General features: G+C 43.1%; 1 protein-coding gene across 1 annotated transcript in view; it reads left to right on the top strand.

The window, feature by feature from the left end:
• The window catches only part of SRGAP3 (SLIT-ROBO Rho GTPase activating protein 3), a 248,754-nt gene that overhangs the window by 101,516 nt on the left and 125,540 nt on the right, over positions 1-21,698 (top strand). The window contains exon 2 of the mRNA XM_090284101.1: positions 18,687-18,879. Coding sequence (XP_090140227.1) covers positions 18,687-18,879 — 193 coding nt within the window. The remainder of the gene's footprint in view (positions 1-18,686; positions 18,880-21,698) is intronic.

Raw genomic sequence — 21,698 nt, 5'->3', positions numbered from 1 at the left:
ACTCCTTGTTGATATTTGATGTATTTCATACCATGAAGTAGTTTCAGGATCCAAAAGGCTTAGTCCTGGAAGGTGAAATGCAAAATTAGATGGCATTTTATCCATTCATTTTCCCAGTAAGCCAATCCATGGCAACGTCCTTCATTTAGAAAGGAGAGTGTAAGTGAGTTGAAAAGGTAGAACCAGACAGTGCAATAGAAATTACGATCTGTTATTATTGTGTTCTTGCCAGGGCATACTGCATCAGGCAACTCACCTCAGTGCTAGGGAGAAGTTTAGACTAGAGACCAAGGGAAGAGAAAGGAGAGGGCTAGGGGCTGGAGTCCATCTCCATGCTATCGGTGCAGGTGTTGGGCACCTTGGCTTGGAGGTGATTCCTATGGGACTGTTGAGCATATAACCTGAGTTATGCCCAAACGGGACACAGAGGTGTGTTAGACTAAGAAATTACTAATTTAGCTGACTTCCAATAACATCTTAATGCTGAGACAGACCTTAATCCACTGGCCCCACTATCTATGGAATTTGAGGCCCAGAACTTGGTTCTCTGTAGGACCACGATAGCAATCCACTGACCAACTGACCGAGAGTAGTGAAGCTATTTATCCCAAGCTTCATGAACCCCAATAAAATATATATATCTTTCCAGAAGGTATCCAGCCTTGTAATATGAAAAATAGAGACATCTAATGAAGAACATAGAAGATGTAAGAAACATTGTACATAGGACAATGACACCTCATTCCCCTTTGAAGTAGGCACCTTGGGACTGTACACAGTTCTCCCAGTCTCCATCAGCTGCCCCTTCACATTTTACCGAATCTCACTGACGGTCTGAAATCTCTTCCATTCAAAGGGGATTTTAGTTTTGGGAAAAGCCAGAAGTCTCAGGGCACCAAATCTGGACTGTTGTGGGGCTGAGTCACCTGGGTGATTTGATGTTTCGCCAGAAAACTCTTCATGAGACATATGCATGAGTGGGCACATTGTCATGATGAAGCTGCCAATCACCGATTGCCCATAGCTGCAGCCTTCTAAATCATCCAAATAGTTTCTGTGGAGGAATGTTCAAGTTTAATGCCAAATTTGATGCAGATTCATTGCTCTACTTGCTTAGTCATTTTGAATGCAATGGCCACACAGTACACGTGCTCACTCAATGGCGTCTACCACCCCTACTGACTAGTACAGTGAAGTTGTCATTGTTCACATATGCATTCCAGTCCACTCTCCTTGGCTGCCAGGTTATGCTGATGTCACACAAACAGTTCTTGTTATATTAACAATGGCTGGACTTTTTCTGGACAGGCTGTGTGTGTGTATGAATCATTCCTTAAGCAGAGAATAGAAAAGAAAACCCCACTACACTATGCTGCCAGTGGTAAGATAATAAACATGAGATATTTTTTCTCTTTGGTAATAGGACTCTAAGACATAAACATGAGCTTGGCAGAGAGCTCCACATTATGTTAAAAGGGCAAAGAGATTTATACTGGTGTAGTAAGTGCTCACTCTGAGCCCAAACATGAATGACTGGATTCCAGCCTGAGCATTGAGATTCACTTCTATACTGGAAGACAGTTGGGGTCTGCTAAGGGAGCTGCAACTTTTTCCTCTTTGGTTAAATCTTGTGTCAATATTGCAGTCAGTGCTTATGCAAGCAATACTTTTGACTCTTATGAACTAATAATAATTATACCATGATGAAGAATCACACTTATTTGTAGAACTTTTTACTGTTTATAGAACTCTTCTACGTATATATATTTCCAAATTTAATTTTTTCACAATTCATAGGTAGGTATCATTAATCCCAGTTTATGGATGAAGTTAATGGCCCAAGGCAGAGCTGGAACTAACCCAGACTTACTTTTTCAAGTCCATGTTCGAGTATGAAATAGAGTTACAAGACCATAGCATGTATTGATACATTATTGGTGCTCAGGCTTGTAACTCGTTATAAGCCATTAGACAACTCTAACAGTTTTGTTTTGTTTTTCAGAGGCTTTTCCTAAAAGTTTGCTAGACTCAGCATTTGAGAAGGTACTTCTCTGAATTCCTTTCTTTAAAAAAAGTATATTTTATTGATTATATTGTTACAGTAGTCACAATTTTTGTCCCTTTGCTCCCTTCTGCCCAGTACCCCCTTCTCTCCAGCAATCCTACCTCCCTTAGTTCATGTCCATGGGTCATGCATATAAGTTCTTTGGCCTCACCCTTTCCTCTATTAGTCTTAACTTCCTCCTTGTCTATTTTGTACCAACCAATTATACTTCTTAGTCCTTGCACCATTTTCCCATTTCTCCCCCTCCCCACTCCCAGTTGATAACCCTCCAAATGATCCCCATACCTATGATTCTGTTCCTATTCTGGTTTGCTTAGTTGGATTTTGTTTTTATTTTTTAGATTCAGTTGTTGATAGTTGTGAGTTTGTTGTCATTTTAATGTTCATAATTTTGATCTTTTTTTTAAGTAAGTCCCTTTGACATTTCATATAATAATGACTTGGTGATGATGAGCTCCTTTAGCTTTACCTTGTCTGGGAAGCGCTTTATCTGCCCTTCCATTCTATATGATAGCTTTGCTGGATAGAGTAATCTTGGTTGTAGGTCCTTGCTTTTCATCACTTTGAATACTTCTTGCCAGTCCCTTCTTGCCTGAAAAGTTTCCTTTGAGAAATCAGCTGATAGTCTTATAGGCATCCCATTTGTAGGTAACACTCTTCTTTTCTCTTGCTGCTTTTAAGATTCTCTCTTTATCTTGAAGCTTTGGCATTTTAATGATGATGTGTTTTAGTGTGGTTCTCTTTGGGTCTAGCTTGTTTGGGACTCTCTGTGCTTCCTGGACTTGTATGTCTATTTGGTTTGCCAAATTTGGGAAGTTTCCCTTTATTATTTTCTCACATAGGTTTTCAATTTCTTGCTCTTCCTCTTCTTCTGGCACCCTTATGGTTCATATGTTAGCATGTTTAAAGTTGTCCCAGAGGTTCCTAAGCCTCTCCTCATTTTTTTCAATTCTTATTTCCTCATTCTGTACTGGTTGAGTGTTTTTTTCTTCCTTATGTTCCAAATCATTGATTTGAACCCTGGTTTCCTTCCCTTCACCATTGGTTTTGTGTGGATTTTCCTTTGTTTCATTTAGCATGGCCTTCACCTCTTCCCTGATGCATTTGCCATACTCAAGTATATCAGTCAAGCCTGTGAGAATCTTTATCACCAGTGTTTTGAACTCTACATCTGTTAGGTTGGCTATCTCCTTGTCGCTTAGTTCTCCCACTGGAATTTTGATTCATTCCCACTTTTGGGCCATACTTCTCTGACTCCTCATCTTGACAGGCTCCTGTGTTTGTTTGCCTCTTAGTCTTAAGTAGAGCTGTCGCACCTGTTACATGGTGATGGGCGGAGCCTTAGGTATTCATCAGTACAGGGCGACTGTTTCATCACGTTGTGGCGCTGTATGCAGAGGAGGGGTCAGAGAGGGAACAATGCTGCTTGCTCACCACTTGCCCCTTTTCCAGGCACTTCTCCCTCTTCTGTATAGGACTGGTGGCTCTCTAGCTATTGCCCGGGCCATTGTTGCCAGAATCAGTGGGTCTGCAGATATTCTAGGACTGTGGGGGCCCTTTAAACAAGCGGACTCTGCTGAGAGACCAGCAGGTTCTTCCTCCACTCCAACCTCCACTGGTTTGCTCAGTCAGAAGCAATGAGGCTTTATTGTCCCCAGCACTGGAACTGTGAGCTGTGCCGTCTAGTCTGGTGCTGGGAGCACTCCCCAGGCATCCCTCCCACTTTTTAAAATATGCAACTCCCCTTTCCGCTGGCCTGCTGCTGCCACCACCACACCACATCCTCTCTGTCCCGGCTCCACCCCTCCTACCTGTCTGGATGAATATTTCTTCTTTATATTTTTGTTTGTTGGACTTCCTTGCAGCTCGATTTTCTGGAACTTCTGGTTGTCTCTAGTTTTGAGGTAGTTGTATTCCTTCTTAGTTGTGGAGGGAGACGCAGTGTGTCTCTCTACACCTCAATCCTGGCTGGAAGTCTGAATTCCTTTTATGTGTTGCTGTATTTCATCTATCCTCAAAAGTATGGAGGGCCTCCTTAAGAGTTTCTCTTGAAGGTTGACAAGAATTGATAATATAATTATACTGACTTGCTTCACGTGCACCATGAAAATGAAACTCCTTCAAATAATCAGGCCCCATTCACTGACCTTTTTGAAAATTTACACACACACACACACACACACACCTGAAATCAGGCCCTTTTTGTTTCTCCTTTCCAAAAATCAATTGGCAACAATTTGCAAAGTTGCTGGGATGAGGTAATGGACAATAAGTCACGTGGTTTCAGAAACATAAATCACTCTGCCTGATGTATTGCCTTTGCATCCTGTGGCAAGCCTTCTGAGCAGTACATGCAATGTGCATAAAATATTTGGGCTTCACTGTGGCCTTGGATATTCTTCCATGTGGCATTCTCATCAGAAGGTCAAGGAAATTCATCTTGTATCCTATTACTGTCAGGTGAATGCACACATGGCTGGAGGCACCTTCTCAATAAACATTAACAGCTCTTGCCAGGGCTGGTCATTTCGGCATGAGTTAATAGGGTCAAGGTGGGGACAGCTGTGGCAGTGTGGGGGCCTCCCTGCCCTGGGTATGAATCCAGCAGGACTGGCACTAGCTAAAGTGACATTTCTTGGGAGGGTTTTCCAGAGTAATAAGCTTGAGGTTCATATGTTGTTTTTGTCTAGCAGATATAGCATTAAGATTAAAGAGTGAAGTTGAATGTATCTGGTCAGATCTGTGCTCTCTGTATTGTTTTATACCAGGTCTCTAATCACATTTTTGGTACCTGCCTAATCCCCAGAGATATTTGAGCTTGCCATCCCTACAAGAGATGTTAGCTTACTATGACCCAACCATGGCCTTGCCAGGGCCACCGATAGTAGGCATTTAAAATTTTTTCTTGCCCCTCTCCATACTAGAGGAATAATGACTATTAGGTAAAAGATTTGAAAAAAATATAGAAAAGCACAGTGATTAGTACAGGAGTAGGCAACCTATGGCCCTCAGGCCAAATCTGTCCCATTGCATGTTTTTGTGAATAAAGTTTTATTGAAACACAGCCATGTACATTCATTGCCATACTGTCTTGTGGCTACTTTTGTGCTATGAAAGCAGAAATGAGTAGTTGCAACAGAGACTGTATGGTCTGCAAAGCCTAAAATATTCAGCACACAGGTGCTTGGTAAATATTTAATAAAGGAATGAATCAATCTGTAAACCCACTACCTGGAGATAAAGATATTCTTCAGTTTTTTTCTGTGTATAAATAGCTGTATTTATATTTTGGGAGGACTAAGCCTTACATCCTATTTTTATAATTCACTTTTGTCATTTAACTATATATTATGGGCATTTTCCAAGGACCTCAATTATTTTACATGATTTTAAAACTGCATAGGAGTTTGTTGCATGGATGTGCCAGTTATGTTGTGCCCAAGTTTTCACTTTTATAAACAATATTATGATAAATATTCCTGAACATATATTTTTGTGTATGCATCTGATCCTAGAAGGGAAATTATTTCATCTCATATTGCTAATTAGTTTTTCACCTAGGTATACCTTATCTTCCCAGTACATTGAGAATTCCTTAAGGTGAGGGATCCTATTGTATTATATTTCCATCTCAGCTCCTCCTGCCCTCTAACACAGATATAGCAGGACAGCAGTAAATGCGTGAGGTGTATGTGATATTAATATAATATCCTGCTCATCCTGCTCCTTTTCTCTGATTGTCCAGATCCTACAAGACCTGCCTCAGTACTCTCTGCCTTCATGAGGCCTCAGCTGACTCTTCAGCACCCATGGTCCCTCCCTGTTCTGGTCATCTGACTTTCTATATCATTCACTGCTTAAATCATATTCTATAATTCTTTAGAACTTTCAAAGTGGTCTAATGCATGTTGCATTAGTCTCCTATGGCCTCTGTAATAAACGAACACATATCTTGTAACAAAATAATACACATTAATTCTCTCATGTTCTAGAAGTCAGAAGTCTGAAGTCAGTTTCACTGGGCTAAAATTAAGAGGTTGGCAGTGTAATGGACAAAGAAGCTGGTGACTCTCAAACCAGTAGGAAATAATTAACAGCTAAGGACAACTGTAATTGAATCTTGCATCAGGGGGTTGGTCTCTGAGTCAACAGTAAAGCAAAGGGAAAATATTAGTATACAAGTCGAGAAATGACATTTTGCTGCTCATCACAAATGTCTTTGAGATTAAAGAGGGGAAGATATTCATCCCCAAACATAGGGAAATGGGAAAATGTAGCTAGACAGCTCAGCAAACAAGTTAGGGAATCTTTAAGGGAGAGCTGGAGACAGACCTATAACCAGATTACCCTTAGTTAATCACTCAGTTAATTTAGTTAATTGCGTTAGATTGTAACTCCGGAGTATCCAGCATGGAAAAACAGAGGAGGAAGAAGAGGAGGGAGGAGGAATGGGACTGCTACTCATATTAGGATAAAACCAGTTTGCTTTGTCTGCTTCAGTGTGCATGCCCTGGCTGGCTGTGCCCAGCTCTGCAGACCTGTGAATAAACAAATGCCTCATTTGCTAAGTCCTATGTCCCGGTGTTTTTATTGTGAGCATTTCTCACAGCAGGATCTCACTTGCTCCTTCCAGAGACATTAGGGGAGAATCCAAATTATGGTGGCTGTAGGCATTCTCTGGCTTGTGGCCATACCATCAGTCTCTGGCTCTGTAGTCACATTGCCTCCTCCTCTTCTGTCTGTGCTGATCTCCTTCTTTCTCTCTCCTACATGAACGCTAGTGATTGCACTTAGGATCCACCTGGATAGTGCAGGATAATTTCCTCATCATTTCGTTTTACTGGTTAATTGGTCAATTTAAAAATATTTGTGAGGAACCGACTTGGTGGCCAGCACTGGCACTGTGCTAGCTGCCTTTCATCACAATAGGGCAGAAAAGACTTGAACATAAATAACTGCAGTCAAAATAGCTGAGCATTGGCTAAGCAGCCAGGAGATCCAAGTTATGGTACTGGGGTTGGACCAACCACCATTTCTTGATGGGTAGAATACCACTGTTGAGATATATATGTATGTATATAAATGATGATGATGATTTTAGGTGGTTCACAGAGACAAAACTAAATAGCATTGACTCACAGAGATAGACAGTTGTTTCCTTTTTAATTCTTCTTCAACCCTCCTGATTACCTTAAGGAGATAGTTGCCATTAGTTTCTACATGCCTTTTACACTCTCCATAATACTTGTCAAACTCCTTTTATCAAAAAGAAAGCAGGTCTCAAGATACAGAATCTAGGTAGAATTTAATAACATTATTTTGTGTTCAATGTATTTATTTTTACAGTTACTTTCCATTAATGGTGAGCGATTCAGGTTTTTTTCAGTTACAGCAATATTATGAATCATCTGATGTAAAAAGCAAGGTGATTTAAAGAAATATATTAAATTAATATAGAACAGATGATTTTAGAGAGGACACGTTGTGAAAATGGCTCTAAAGTTTGGGAAACGCTTAGATGTTTGCAGGCTGGCCCCAGTTCTCTGATTTCTATTTTAGTTCTTGGAGCATGGTAGGCTTGAAAACATAAAAAGCAGCAGTCTCCTCAGAGAACGCAGCTGGAAATTTAGCATTAATGAATCCTGATCTCTTCCCATTCAAATGCAACTGATCTTTCAGGGACCATTGGGCCGAGAAGCTGTGAATATTAATATTGTGTTGAAATTGATCATGGCCCATTTTAGCTCAGAGCTTCTGGTAGGAAGAAGCATGGCCTTAGTCTGACCCTTCTTTGCATTTCACCAAACATCAGGAAGGCAGAGAGGGAACTTCTGACTTCTATATGAGAGGGAATGGCTATTATTTGGACATGGCACAGATGCTGTGGGGAAACACTCTTCCCAAACCACTCTGCTTTCCTCTTTCTGTTCAAGGGAACTGGTTTAGCAATCCAGGTTGGGTACTTGGAGGCTATGGAGCTGGATCTCTGTTTTGGACCCATTTGGAAAATGGGAATCTCCTGCCTCCCATCTCTAGTCATGAATGTATATCCAATGTTAATTCCCTAGAGTGTTTGGAATAATATTATTTCCTTTTACTTAAAGATTTTCCTGGTTGACAGATAGCATCATCATTACCATTATTCGATAACTCTTATTTTTTCAAAACACTAGTCCATATACTGTACTTCCTTTTGGGAGGGAGGGAGCGGTGGTGAGAAGAAGTGGAGGGGGACATGCCAATCATGTCACCCAGCTTCTTCCCAGCAATATGTGTTTCCCCACCCCCAAAAGATGGAAGCAGGTATAATTTGCTTCAAGAAAGCCTCAGGAGTTTTGGCTATCTGTGCCAAGCCTGATTTTTGCTACACTGAGTAATTGTGAGATGCTAAAGACAGACTGTAAAAACTTGGCTGACTTGGTATGGTACATATAGCAAGCACATAGGAACCATCCCTGGCAAGAGGAACAAAATCTGGAACCCAAAGACTTCTTAATGTTTAGGTGAAATTAGGCCAAGTCACTTCACCTTTCTGCCTCAGTGTCCTCCTCTGCAAAATGGGATAACAGTGTAGCTCTCTTAAGGCTATAGCATAATATTTACTGCTTTGCTTAACAAGGAGACAATTGTGGAAGCACGCAGTGCCATAATTGTCTGCTGTTATTCCCTCCGTTTTGCAGATGAGAAAGCCAAGGCCCAGAGAGGTTACTGACTTGCTGAATGTCACACAGCTAACAAGCTTCATGGCCAGGCTCTGAACTCATCAAGTCTGAGTTCTTGGTATTGTATCACCCAGCCGCCCATTTAACAGTCCCTTGCTGGGGCTTACTCCCTTTGGTTCATGGAATCAATGCTAGACCAGGGCAGTTCCTGTCAGGGTCAGGCCAGTCAGAGTTGGAATCTTGTGATTCAAGGAGGTCCTTTCTCTTCCCTTGGGCCTTGATTTTCCCACCTGTAAAATAGTGTGACACCCATACCCTCCCTGCAGCCCTCTGGAGGTCAGAAGCAATGATGGCTGTGAATGGGATTGGTCAAGACTAATAAAGGGCAGACTGATGTCACTGGTAGGGGTCCTTGGCCTAATGAGGGAGACAATACAAAGTTTCAGAAACTGCTGGCATGTGCAAAGAGAAAGCTTGTTCCCAGATAGCAGGCTGGCTCCATCCAATGTGGAGGCAGCAGGGACAGTGGCTGGCATAGCTGGACAGGCAGTGGTTGCCGGGTTGCCTGGGAAATGGCGGGTGGCAGCTGTGTCTGGCCTGGCAGCTGGTGCCCTCCTGGGAGGGAAGAGGCGTGGAGTCTGGGAGCCCTCAGGGCACAGGGCCCCCAACAGTCTTTTCACACACTGGAGGCTGAGAGAAGGGGCGCGGATGCATAGCCTTTTGTGGAGGGCCCAGAGAAGGAATGGAACATGGGCCCAGGCTTGTGGGGCGGGTAGAGAAGGAGGAGGGGACCAGCCTGAGAGGCCAGGGGTAGGAATGCTTGCAAGTAATTCAACCTTCTTGTGAGGTTGTGGACTGAGGGCACAAGCTAGGCCTGGAAAACACCGAGAGTGCTCCGTGCTCGCTCTCGGTGGCTACAGCGGCAGTGATGGCTCATTCCTGCTATTTACTGCTTATCTACTCTGCACCAGGCATCATGCCAGGTGCTTGATATGCATACCGTCTCTCTTTTGATAAACCCACCAGGAAGATATTATTATTCCCCATATAACACATGAGAAAACAGACTCAGAGAGCTGAAGCGACTTCTACAAAGTGGAGAAAACCAGAATTGGAGCCCAGACTGGCTGTCCCCGAGAGCCCGTGAGCATGTGCCCTTCCTGCATCCCCAAAGTCTGTGAGCATGTGCCACCTCTCTGTGAGGCTGTTTGCTGAGGGTCTTCCAGGTGCCTGGCACTTACACCCATTACTGCTAGTCTGAACCTTGCAGCAAGTCCGCAGGATGAGCATAGTTACCTGACTTTTACAGATGGGAAAATAGTTCAGAGAAAATGACTTGCCTGCCCAAGACCTCACCTGGCAGAGACAATATTTCACCTCATGAGAGCAGCTGGAGTCCAAGCTCTGTGGGTCGATCTACTCTGCCACACAACTTCCCTCTCCTTCACGATAATGGGTGTTGGGCTGGTGGCAATGAGAGGGAGTCTCCGTCACTGTGCTGTTCTGAGGGCCTCACAGACCCTGTTAGGCTGCTTTTGTTGTAGGGGTTGTGCACAAATTCTTAGTAATAAAACAGGGGTGTTATCACTGACTCTCAGGACCTTGTTTTCCATTTGAGGAGATGAGAAATGGCCACGAAAAACAATAACAATAAATGACCATTACAGCTAACCTATATTAAGCCTCCAATACCGTGCTGTTCAAAATAAGTTTCTGCAGCGATGGGAATATTCTGTGCTGTCCAGTATAGTAGCCACTAGCCACATGTGCTTTTGAGCTCTTGAAATGTGGCAAGTGTGACTTAGGAATATATTTTTTATTTTAATCAACTTTACATAGCCACATGTGGCTAGGGGCTACTGTGTTGGACAGTGCAGTATTAAAATAGATGTAGCACTGTACTAAGAGCTTTCTCAAATGATCACTTATCATCTTTACAACAACAGTATGAGATAGATTATTATCATTTTCATTTTACAGAGGAAATTGAGTCCCAGGAAATGAGGAAACAGGTTTGTCTGGATGAACATGTGAAAGGGTAAGAATTTGAACCCTCCTGGGTAGGTAAACCCACAGCCTGCTACATTGTGTTAGCAAGCTGATGTTTCCCTCCACCACAGGAAGGCCGGAGGTCAAGGTCAGGATGCACTGGGATGGATATGATGACAGCCAGGACCAGTGAGAATGGCACTGAGATGACAGATGGAGTGCAGGGTGGAGATAGGAGGTGGAGCAGGACATGATCCCTGAAAGGGCAGACACTGGATCCCCAAGAAAGCACCTTGATTTGGATACTGGATAATCTTGGTTCCTGTCCGCCTCTTACTCCAGATTTGAGCCCTGGCTCTGCCACTTTCCAGTTGATCCTGGGCAAATTACTATGGCTCCTTGAGTCTCAATTGCTTCATCTATAAAATAAGAATGATAATAGTACCAGCCTCATTGGATGTGGTGATAATCAGGCATGATTGTGCATAGATGTGATGAGGCCCTGCCAGCTGTAACATACCATACAGTTCATCCTCCTTGTTAGCTCCTGAAACTCTATAGTGGGGAGGTTATACCAGCTGCCTCTGTGGAGCAGAGGCGCCAAGCACTTACGTGAGCTTGATTTTCGGGATGAATATGGACTGTGAGAGTAGGGCCTCACCATCTGAAGAGAAGTCAGAAAAGTTACCTCGTTCTCAGGACAAGGTCCGAGAATTAGAATTGGGTGGAGCCTTGGAAACTGTATTTAAAATTGTTCTTAGGGTCATGCTTTGGCCCCTCTTTCTAACCCAGGACAGCCATCTGCAGGCTGGGGACAGAGGCCTCTGGGGATAAGTTATTGGCATTCCTAACCGGTCAGACCTGTTATCCAGAGCTGCAGGCTTTGTATCAAGTTTCTGGCTTTGTCTGCCTTTCTTTTTTCTCTTTTTTATTATGGAAAATTTCAAACATTACAAAAATAGAGAGAATAGTACAGCAAACCTCTTCCCTGTATCCATCACTACAACTAAATTTCAACAATGAAGGCCAATTTTGTGTTACCTATAATCCTACCACTCCCTGGGCCCCACCCAAGGTTATTATATGTCTTCTCTTTAAGTAGTCCCTGTGACCCTTTCATAAATTTCTGGTGGGCGTCAAATTGGTGCCATTTCAGAAGAGGGCAGCTTAGCAGTCTCAAAATTCTAATACAGGTGTCTTTTGACCTGGCACTTCCACTTTACACAAAATATGTACCTGCATATGTGCAAAATGGAGCTGTGTGTGGCTATGCATTCTGGCATTGTTGATGATAGTAAAAGATTATTTTTAAAAATTCAGAAAAGAGGAATGGTTCAAAAGAGGAATTCTATAGTGCTGTAAAAAGGAATGAAGAAGTTCTTTATAAAAAGATATGAACTAAATTTCCCTATGTACTCTTAAAAGGTAAGGTACAGAATGCTGTGGGTGATATGCTATAATATGTATGAAAAGAAAGGTAATATACTTGAAATATGCCATTATTTCTGGAAAGATGCACATGAACTGGTGGTTGCCTTGCTACAGGGAGACCAGGGGGTTGGTCAACAGGGGTAGGAGAAAGACTCTTCTCTTAATACCACTTTTTACCTTTTGAATTTTGTATTAATTTTAAAAATTCCTGTATTTCCTATCTAAAAATAAAATTCTCTTTTTTCTATAAACCTAAAACTGCTCTTAAGTATAGTTTATTAATTAATTAAAAAGATATATTTATCCAAATGAGCTGAAAACTTCTGTCTACACAAAGATTTGCACAAAATATTCATAATCACCAGAAATGGGAAGCAATCAACATGTTCTTCAATAGGTGAATGGATAAACTGAGTATCATTCCAGACAATGGAATATTATTCAGTAATAAAAAGAAATGAGCTATCAAGCCATAAAAAGACATGGAGGAACCTTAAATGCTTATTACTAATTAAAAGAAGCCAGCTTAAAAAGCCTGTGTAATGTATGATTGCAACTGTATGCTATTCTGGAAAAGATAAAATTATAGAGATAGTGAAAAGATGAGTACGTAGTTGCCAGGGATTGGGGAGAGGAGGAAGGGGAAGGATGAATAGGTGGAGCGCTGGGGACTTTTTGGGGAGTGAAAACACACTGTATGATAGTATAATGATGAATACATGTCATGCATTTACTTAAACCCTAGAATGGAAAACAGTAAAGACTGAGCTCTAATGTAAACTATAGACTTTAGTTATTAATATGTATCAATATTGTTCATCAGTTGTAATAATATAGCACTCAAATGCAAGATGTTAATAATGGGGAAAATGTGCAAGAGAGAGACAAGGGGTGTATGGAAATTCTGTACATTCTGGTTAATATTTCTGTAAACTTAACACTGCTCTAAAAGCAGTCCATTAATTAAAAAGTACAATTCCTAATGACCTTGGATCTGAAGAATCTTTCTGAGCTCTCTGCCAGTGAGTGTGATCGTGAGTGGGATAGGGAATGTAAGGAAATTTGTTCTCCCATAACGTGGGTCGCCCTAGCTATTGCCATGAGTGACAGAACTGACAAAGGGTCTTTGGAGAGACTGTTGCTTGGAGAGTAAGCAGGAGCATTATGAGGGATGGACATGCAGGCTGTAGATTCTCGAGCTTTGAATGTCAGAGGAGTTTGGCCTTGACTCTGTAGACAGCAAGGAGCCGTGGAGAATTTTCTCAGGAGACTGACATGGGGAGAGCTGTGCTTCAGGAGACCTGGGTTGCAGAATTAGTTCGGCCCCTTCTCTGGGCCTCATGCTTCTGTCTGTAACCCAGGAGTCTGCAGGAGGCCATCAAGGAGGTCATCTTCAGCTCCAAGGTTCTGAGATCAAAGCCTTTCTCCTCCCCGCCCCAGCCCCCGTTCATTTCTCGATACCCATTGTTGTGCTGTGATTGGAACCACCCCCCTGGGGGGAACGTCTGCTAAATGAAGTCTGTGCCTTGGGAGCAATTCTGTTTTATTTTATTTTTTTGGCTCCTTTTGTAACCTTCAAGGAGAAAAACCAAATCTGTGCCTGCCCCGAGGAGGAGCAACTTGGAAGGGAGTTAGAAGTAAAGAGATGGGTAATCAAATCCCCTCAGGGTTCCAGGGCAGGCAGGCTGCAGTCAGTGCTCCCGCAGGGGCCCTTTCCTGTTAGAAAGACTGGCTCTGAGGCGGCCAAGCTGCTAGAGGTTCCACGCGTTACCCAGCCTGGGAGGCTCCAGCTGGTTGTGTGAGTTGGGGGAGGTTTCTCTGCTCCTTCCAAATCAGCTCCTGTCATCACAGTGTGATTTATGAGCTTTTCCTCTAAAATATGAGAACATTGGCTCCTGATCATGTCCTGGAATGGAGAGAGGCAGTGGCTGCAGCATTTCTAATAAATATTGTGTCTTCAGACCACCATCTTGTTACAAAAAGGATACAAGAGGTTGAATACAGATGGATTAAGGCTTTTTTTTTTTTTTTTTAATAACACGGCCTCAGTCTAGTGTGGTGTCAGGAGGGCCATTGTTCCCATCTGAAGGCTCTGGGCTTGATTTCTAGCTTAATTGCCATACACCAGCTGTTAAGACCAGAGGCTACTTACCTCTGAGCCTCCACATCTTCATCTATGGGGAAAAAGTGGGGGGACACTAGTAGCTCCCACCTTATAGGGATGCTGTGCAGATTATGTGAGATAAATATCTGAAGAACTCAGCACCAGACCTGGAACAAATGATGTGCTCCAGAAGTACTAGGGATTATTAGGATTTTTATGACTCTCAAATAGTGGATGGTCTGAAAAAGTAATTTGAAAAATATTTGGAAAGCATTTTTATAATTATGAGTTGATATGGCAGGTTTTATACTTGGAATGATGGCATCTGAATCCAATTCAACAAGTAGGCCATGTCATAGGTGTACCTACATAATTTGTTACAGTTTCTAGAACGAAGTGTGACCTTGGACAAGTTTCTGATTTTGGTTTACACAGAGCCTTGGTTTCTTCATCTGCACAAATGGATAATAACAATATCCACATCTTGTGTGTGCTGTGTGTGAGTTTATGTGATATGTGTTGTGTGTGGTATGTGTTATATGATGCAGGTGTGTGGTATGCACTGTGTATATGTGAGTGTGTGACATGCATGTGTGAATGTGTGGTGTGTATGGTGGGTGTATGCTGTATGTGTAGTATGTGTGAATGATGTGTGGTGTGTGTATGGTATGTATGTGTGTGGTATGTAGGGTGTGTTTGGGGTATATGGGTATGTGTGGTGTGTTTTTATGGTATGTATATATGTGAGTGTGTGTGGTGTGTGTGTGTGTGTGTGTATGTTTGTGTTGGGAGAGACTCCCATAATTACAACACTTAATGTCCTTGAGTAAAAGCACTTGGTAAAGGTAAATAGTATGATAATTGGCTATACAGATATTTATATCCTGATGACTCATATGTGCTGAGAGAGTCCACCCTCAGAGCTTAAATTTCATTTGAGGAGCTAAGGCAGATAAGACACACATACATAAAAGAATTAAAGAACAGCATGAGGTGGTCTGAGAGTAACTGTAAGTTCCATGAGAGTTCAGAGGAGGGTCACAAAGGCTGAGCAGTCCAGACTTCCTGGGGGGAGTGGTGCTTGACATGGGCTCTACAGCAGTGGTTTTGGTTTTAAAACTTTTTTTGCTTGCCTACCCTCTAAATGAACTTCAGGATAAAAAAAGTCTCCTTTGCCTCACACATTTTAACTTGACATCTGAAATGTTTCATTATAAGTTTAAGTAGTTTCAAAGGATATAATTTCTGCTATGTTGTAAATATTGACCTTGTGGAATAACATTACACTACTCTTTCAAATGTATCAAATGGAAAGTAACATAACAGTTTTTAATTTTGCCATTTTATTGAAGTATCATCTATATACAATAGAATGAACAGATCTTGAGCATGCAGCTCAATTAATTTTTACCAGTGTACTGACTACCCAGATGCAGGTGGGGTATATATTCAGCATTCCAGAAGGCTCCTTTGTGCCCCCTCTCTTTCAATATCCCTCCAAAGATGACCATTTATTCTACCTCCATCATCATCATATCAATATATACCACCATAAACTAGTTTTGCATGGTTTCCTTTGTCCTGGCTTCTTTCAATCAGCATGCAGTCTGTGAGATTCAAGCATGTTGCTGCAGGTAGCAGTAGTTCATATTTCATTGTTTTATAGTATTCCATTAAATGAATATTTCACATTTAAAAAATCTTGCTTACTCTTAATGGAAATTTTGGGTTGTTTCTAGCATTTGGCTATAAAGCTTCTGTGGGTTTTTCTTCTCTGTATATATTTTATGAATATAAACACTGATTTCTTTTGGGTATGCATCCATGAGTGTAATTGACAGATCAAAGGATAAATATTATAACATGAGGTCTGTCCAGAAAGTATCCAGCCACATAATATGAAAAATAGAGACATTTTTTGAAGAACATACAAGATACAAGAAACATTGTACATAGGACAATGACACCTCAGTCCTCTTCAAAGTAGGCACCTTGGGACCTCACACAGTTCTCCCAATCACCATCAGCTGCCCTGTTGTATTTCCCTGAATCTCATCAATGTTCTGAAATATCTTCCCTTTCAAGGGAGATTTTAGTTTTGGGAAAAGCCAGAGGTTGCAGGGTGCCAAATCTGGACTGTAGTGGGGCTGAGTCACCTGGGTGATTTGATGTTTTACCAAAAAACTCTTCATGAGACATGATGAAGCTGCCAGGCATCAGTTGCCCATAGCTGCAGCCTTATGAGTTAGCCAAATAGCTTCCGTGGAGGAATGTTCAAGCTTAATGCAAAATTTGATGCAGATTCATTGTTCTACATGCTCAATGCATTTTGAATGCAACAATCACACAGTACACAGGCTCACTCAATGGCATCTACTGCTCCCACTGACTAGTGCAGTGGAGTCATCATTGTTCATGCATGTGCATTCCAGTCTACTCTCCTTTGCTGCCAGGTTACATCAATGTCACGCAAACTGTTCTCGTTATATTAACAATGGCTGGACTTTTTCTAGACAGACCTCCATTAATATCCACTACCATTCTTCAAAAATTACCTGCACAAGTCAGAAATTCTACATTGTTTCTTTCTTTACCTTCTTGAACTCATAATTCCTGTCTACTTCCTTAACAGAATTTTATTTAACTATATTTTTATGCTTGGAAAACTTTTTACTGATTACTCTATCATACTGCTTTTTACCCAAAATATGTATGTGAATGGAAATGGATATTTAAAAAATTTCCTTTGACCATAAAACTCTATTTTTCTCTTGGATTGATTTATCACACAACTTACCAAAATAATATCAATATTTTATACCTTGATAAATAACCACTGAGCATAAAAAACTAGTATGGGAAATACTTCTCAAAATGAGGTGGATGGGGTGGTTGATGGCAGTGCTTCTCATATATTAGGTGTGTAAAGACCGTTTGGATATCCTGATAAAATTCAGATTCTGATTCAGACGATCTGGGTTGGAGCCTGAGATTCTACATTTCCAATAAACCCATCAGCAATGCCCATGCTGTAGAGCCGTGCATCGCATTTTGAGTAGCAAGGGTTTATGGCCCCTAGATTGACCAACGTTCTCCATTGTCCATTTTTTGGGGGATACCCACATATCTTGACAGTTAGGGACACTGAACCATAGTCAGATTCTGGATGAGGGAGAAGTTGGTCCTTCTTCTGCAAAGAGGCAGAAGGACTGTGAAGAGGGAGGTGGAAAAAGAGAGGGGTCATGTCATAGACTGAGACACATTCTCAGGCAGACAGGAGAGTGGGAATGGAAATACCATCTCTAGCTAATAAATCTTCCTGCCTGTCTACCCCTTGGGAAGTCTCCATGTACCCCACCATAAGGCTGCCCCCTTTGAAGAGCACTTCTCTAAATGATGCTAAGACAGTGCTGGCCACCATTTCAGACAGGGTGCCCATTAATGCAGGTGGGATTAGGTATTTCAAGGAGTGGTTTGGATGGTTTTACAGAGTATTGGGGATAAATTCTGAGAGGGTAAGTTTGGGGCGGGGTGGTAGATGACCTCAAATTCCATGCTAGGCAGTTGGACTGAACACTCAGGCAGAAGGAGCCACGGGGTGAGTTGAGCAGGACACTGGTGTGAGCAGAGTGCTGTGGGGAGACTGATTTGTTGAGCAGCTTGTGGGATGGCTGGGAAAGAGTTAGAGCAGGGACAACACAATGAGCTTGATAATAGGTTGGCAGTAGTTATTGGGATTTGCTGGCTGTGATTTTTATCTCCATCACCCATTCACCCCCAGCTTTTGAACTTTTGCCCTGGTTGCACAGACCTAGTTTGCTCCATCAGTATTTCCTGAAGTGTGGGCTACATTCCTGTAGTGGGACTTGAGATGTTTATGCATGGAGCTCAAGATAATTCAGAGAGGAACATGGAGATGGCCTTAAATAACACTCAGACCCAGGAGTGAATGGCATCCCCTCTCAGCCCCTTCTCAGTCCTGACAACATCTCTCTTTAAACACCACTCACATTCCCATTTTCCTTTTGTTGATTAAACAGTGAGTAGCTTAGGCTTAGGGCCTTTGATAAGCAAGTCTCTAGAGAGAATTTTACAAAATTTTTGTTTTCATTGAATTGAAAGTGGTCCTACTTGCCCCCTTACTGTAGTGACATAAGACTGTACATTTAAAATAAGTATATTGCAGTAAGAAAAGTGAGCCACTTTACCAGATGAAACAGAAGAAATAATGCTGGAGGCACGTGGGTGTGGCAGAAATTGTGGTGCCGATACGCAGTGGTTCAGCTTTGGGAAGCATTGGGTTAGACTATGTGGCAAAAACGGGCAAGGTTCTGGGTGGTGGTTGGGGGGAGGCACTGGGTCAGCTGGGCGGGTCCCACTGCTGTCCCCACCACCAGCCTGACCTCCTGTTCCTCACCTTCGCCTCTGCCTGCAGAGATCCGTACGCAACTGGTGGAGCAGTTCAAATGCTTGGAGCAGCAATCCGAGTCTCGGCTGCAGCTGCTACAGGACCTCCAGGAGTTTTTCCGCCGGAAAGCTGAGATTGAGCTTGAGTACTCTCGCAGCCTGGAGAAGCTGGCTGAGCGGTTCTCCTCCAAGATCCGCAGCTCCCGGGAGCACCAGTTCAAGTAAGAAGAGAGAAGGGGTCTGGGCGAGGGGAGGCAGTGCCGGGGTGGGCGGGCTCTTGGATGCAAAGCTGAAAGGAGGCAAAAGGAATCATTGGAGAGAGACGGCTGCCTCTGAGGCCCGGGGCCTGCAGGGCGGTTCACCTCCAAGCCTCAGTCTTCCTTAGGAGAAAGAGAAGACAGAACTACCGGTAGTTTCTCCGCGTAAGGATGCTGTAGGGAATAAATGAGTAATGAGAGAAGACTGCTGGTCCCAGACAGTAAGTGCTCAATAAATTGTTGCTGCTGTCATTCTTATTCTCCCAGGCACTGTGCTAGCCAGCCTCCATTTAGGCGAAGGTGACACCCCGCCTCCTTTCAGGGCATCCTGGCCCTGTCCAGTCCTCTTGTACTTCAGGGTCAGCCAGCCCACTTCCGAATTCCTTCAGCAGAAGGACCCCGGAATTTTTCCTCCGTGGACCTGGTGCTCAAAGCATTTCTCCTCCTGACTCCCCTGGAGGGCCTGTGCTGCGCTCTCTCGCTGCCTTATTACTTATTTGCATCACTCACACTCTCTGTGTGCTCATTCCTCACACCCCAACTGCTGAGTTCCTGGAGGCACCGTCCCCTCAGGTATGTGGGGACTCTGAGGCCACCAGCTATAAAACCTGTGCTCAAAGCACTGGCTGCTGTGGCTCAGTGGATTGAGCGTCGGCCTGCGAGCCAAGTGTCGCTGGTTTGACTCCCAGTCAAGGTACATAACTAGGTTGCACGTCAAGTCCCCAGTTGGGGGTGCGAGTGAGAGGCAACCACACAGTGATGTTTCTCTCCCTCTCTTTCTCCTTTCTCCTCTCTCTCTAAAAATAAAACAAATAAATTTAAAAAACAAAAAACAAAAATAACCTTCTCTGCTCAGAAGTCTCCTAAGTGTAGGCAGGAGCTACAACCTCACTGGGACACATTCACCCCGCTGGGCTCTTTTCCTCTGCCACATCCCCAGGTGTTTCCCTCTTCTCAGAGCATCTCTCCCATAAATGGCCCTCAGCCCCAGGCGACCAGAGACTCGCTTCAACCCTCCTGACCTGAGCCTTTTTCCTCTGTGTCCAATCTCTTTCCTCCCTTTCAACATAGTTATAATTTGTGGTAAAATAGGCATAATATAAAATTTACCATCTTAACATTTTAAGTGTACTGTTTAGTCATGTTACACACATTCACACTGTCATGCAGCCATCAGCACCATCTACCTCCAGAACTTCCCAAACTGAAACACTGGACCGATTAAACACAAACTCCGTCCAGCCCCTGGCCACCACCGTTCTGCTTTCTGTCTCTCTGAATCTGACTGTTCTAGGGACCTCATGTAAGTGAAATCACACAGTATTTGTCCTCTATGACATATTTCCTTTCTTTTAAAGGCTGAATAATGTTCCATTTATGCACAGACCACATTTTGTTTATTCATTCATCTATCGATGGGCTGCCTTCCTCTGTAACTTTGCATTCCACTCTGGCCAGGGACATGCTTCCTTTAAACTCCTCTAATCGTCCTCCTCAGTCTGGGCCACTGCATTTGAACACTCACTTTGTGCTTTCTTCTCTTGACACTTGGGAATAAGAAATTGCTTCATTAAAGGGCAAAAATTCATTACTCTGTTGCAAATACCATGATTGTTTTTCTACTGAGCCTCATCTCTTTAAACTTTCACTGCAGAAGGAATCTCCCATTAATAACTTCCTCCCAGGCACTGTCTAGGTCCTTCCACATAGGTAATCTCATTTTTCTGATACATTTTTTGGAGACATTTTGTGGGATTATTTTTTTTCAAGTAGAAAAGTGAAATGCTCATTGTATACACTTTAGAAAATACAGAAAAGTAGGAGAAAGAAGATCTCACAGTCCTGCTACTCAGAAGCAACTGCTGCTCACATTTTGGTGCCTTTTCTGTCTTTTGATAATAGCAACAATAATTTATTGAGGGTATTAACTGAGCACTTACTTTGTGCCAGGTGGGTTTAACTACCCCATCTTAAAGATGAAGACAGTGAAATTCTGAGAAAGCAGCTTGTCTGAACATGTCTGTGGACCAGTCATTGGAGACAGATTTGAACTATCACTCTGGTTCTGCCTCCTCAGCCTGAGATAAGCAACGGCCTGGATGCAGCCCAGGAATCTGAACATTCTCCTAAAACCACAGAAGCAGACACATGCTCAGAAACCCAAGACTCAGGCTGAATTGTCACTTGAGCCATCCAGGGCTGTGTGGTTAGGCTGGAGCATCAGCTCCTGCCCCCCTCCTTCCTCTTGGTTTGGAATCCGCTCCCTTCCCATTCTCAGTGTGAACATGGAAGAGAGGGAAAAGGCGGGGGTCCCCTGTTCCCCTTGCATTGCCTGTAATGAGCTCAGCCAACCCTTCATGGGTTCATTAACCAAAGCCACCAGACGGAACAGGAGCCCCAGCTGGCAGTCGGGCCTAGCAAGCTGCTTGACACAGTATGAAAGTCTAATTAGGGAGTGGGCCAGGTCGGTGCAGCTGGTGCGGGCCCTCTGCACAATGCTAATGTGACGGCAGAGCCCCCAGTGGCTTTTGGAAGTAGGAGTCTCTAGGGGATGTCTGGACTTGCCCTTTGACCCCAGGGCCAACCAGCAGTGACCCTTGGCTGCCTCTTCTTTGGAGCTCAGCCCACAGGATCTTCATCCTGGCTGTCCGGAGAAGCCTTGTCCTGCTGTCTTACAGATATTTCATTTAAGAGTCTCTATCTGTCTTCTAGGTAGCCTCTTAGGGCCTTGAGGGCAGGGTCCAGGGTCTTGTCATTTTATTCCCACTGCATTCAGCCCAGTG

This window comes from Furipterus horrens, unplaced genomic scaffold, assembly GCF_987537825.1.
Source record: "Furipterus horrens unplaced genomic scaffold, mFurHor1.1.pri manual_scaffold_7, whole genome shotgun sequence".
In the NCBI taxonomy this organism is placed as follows: domain Eukaryota; kingdom Metazoa; phylum Chordata; class Mammalia; order Chiroptera; family Furipteridae; genus Furipterus; species Furipterus horrens.
The sequence above is the reverse complement of the archived record's forward strand: the minus strand, read 5'-3'. Positions and strand labels throughout refer to the sequence as shown.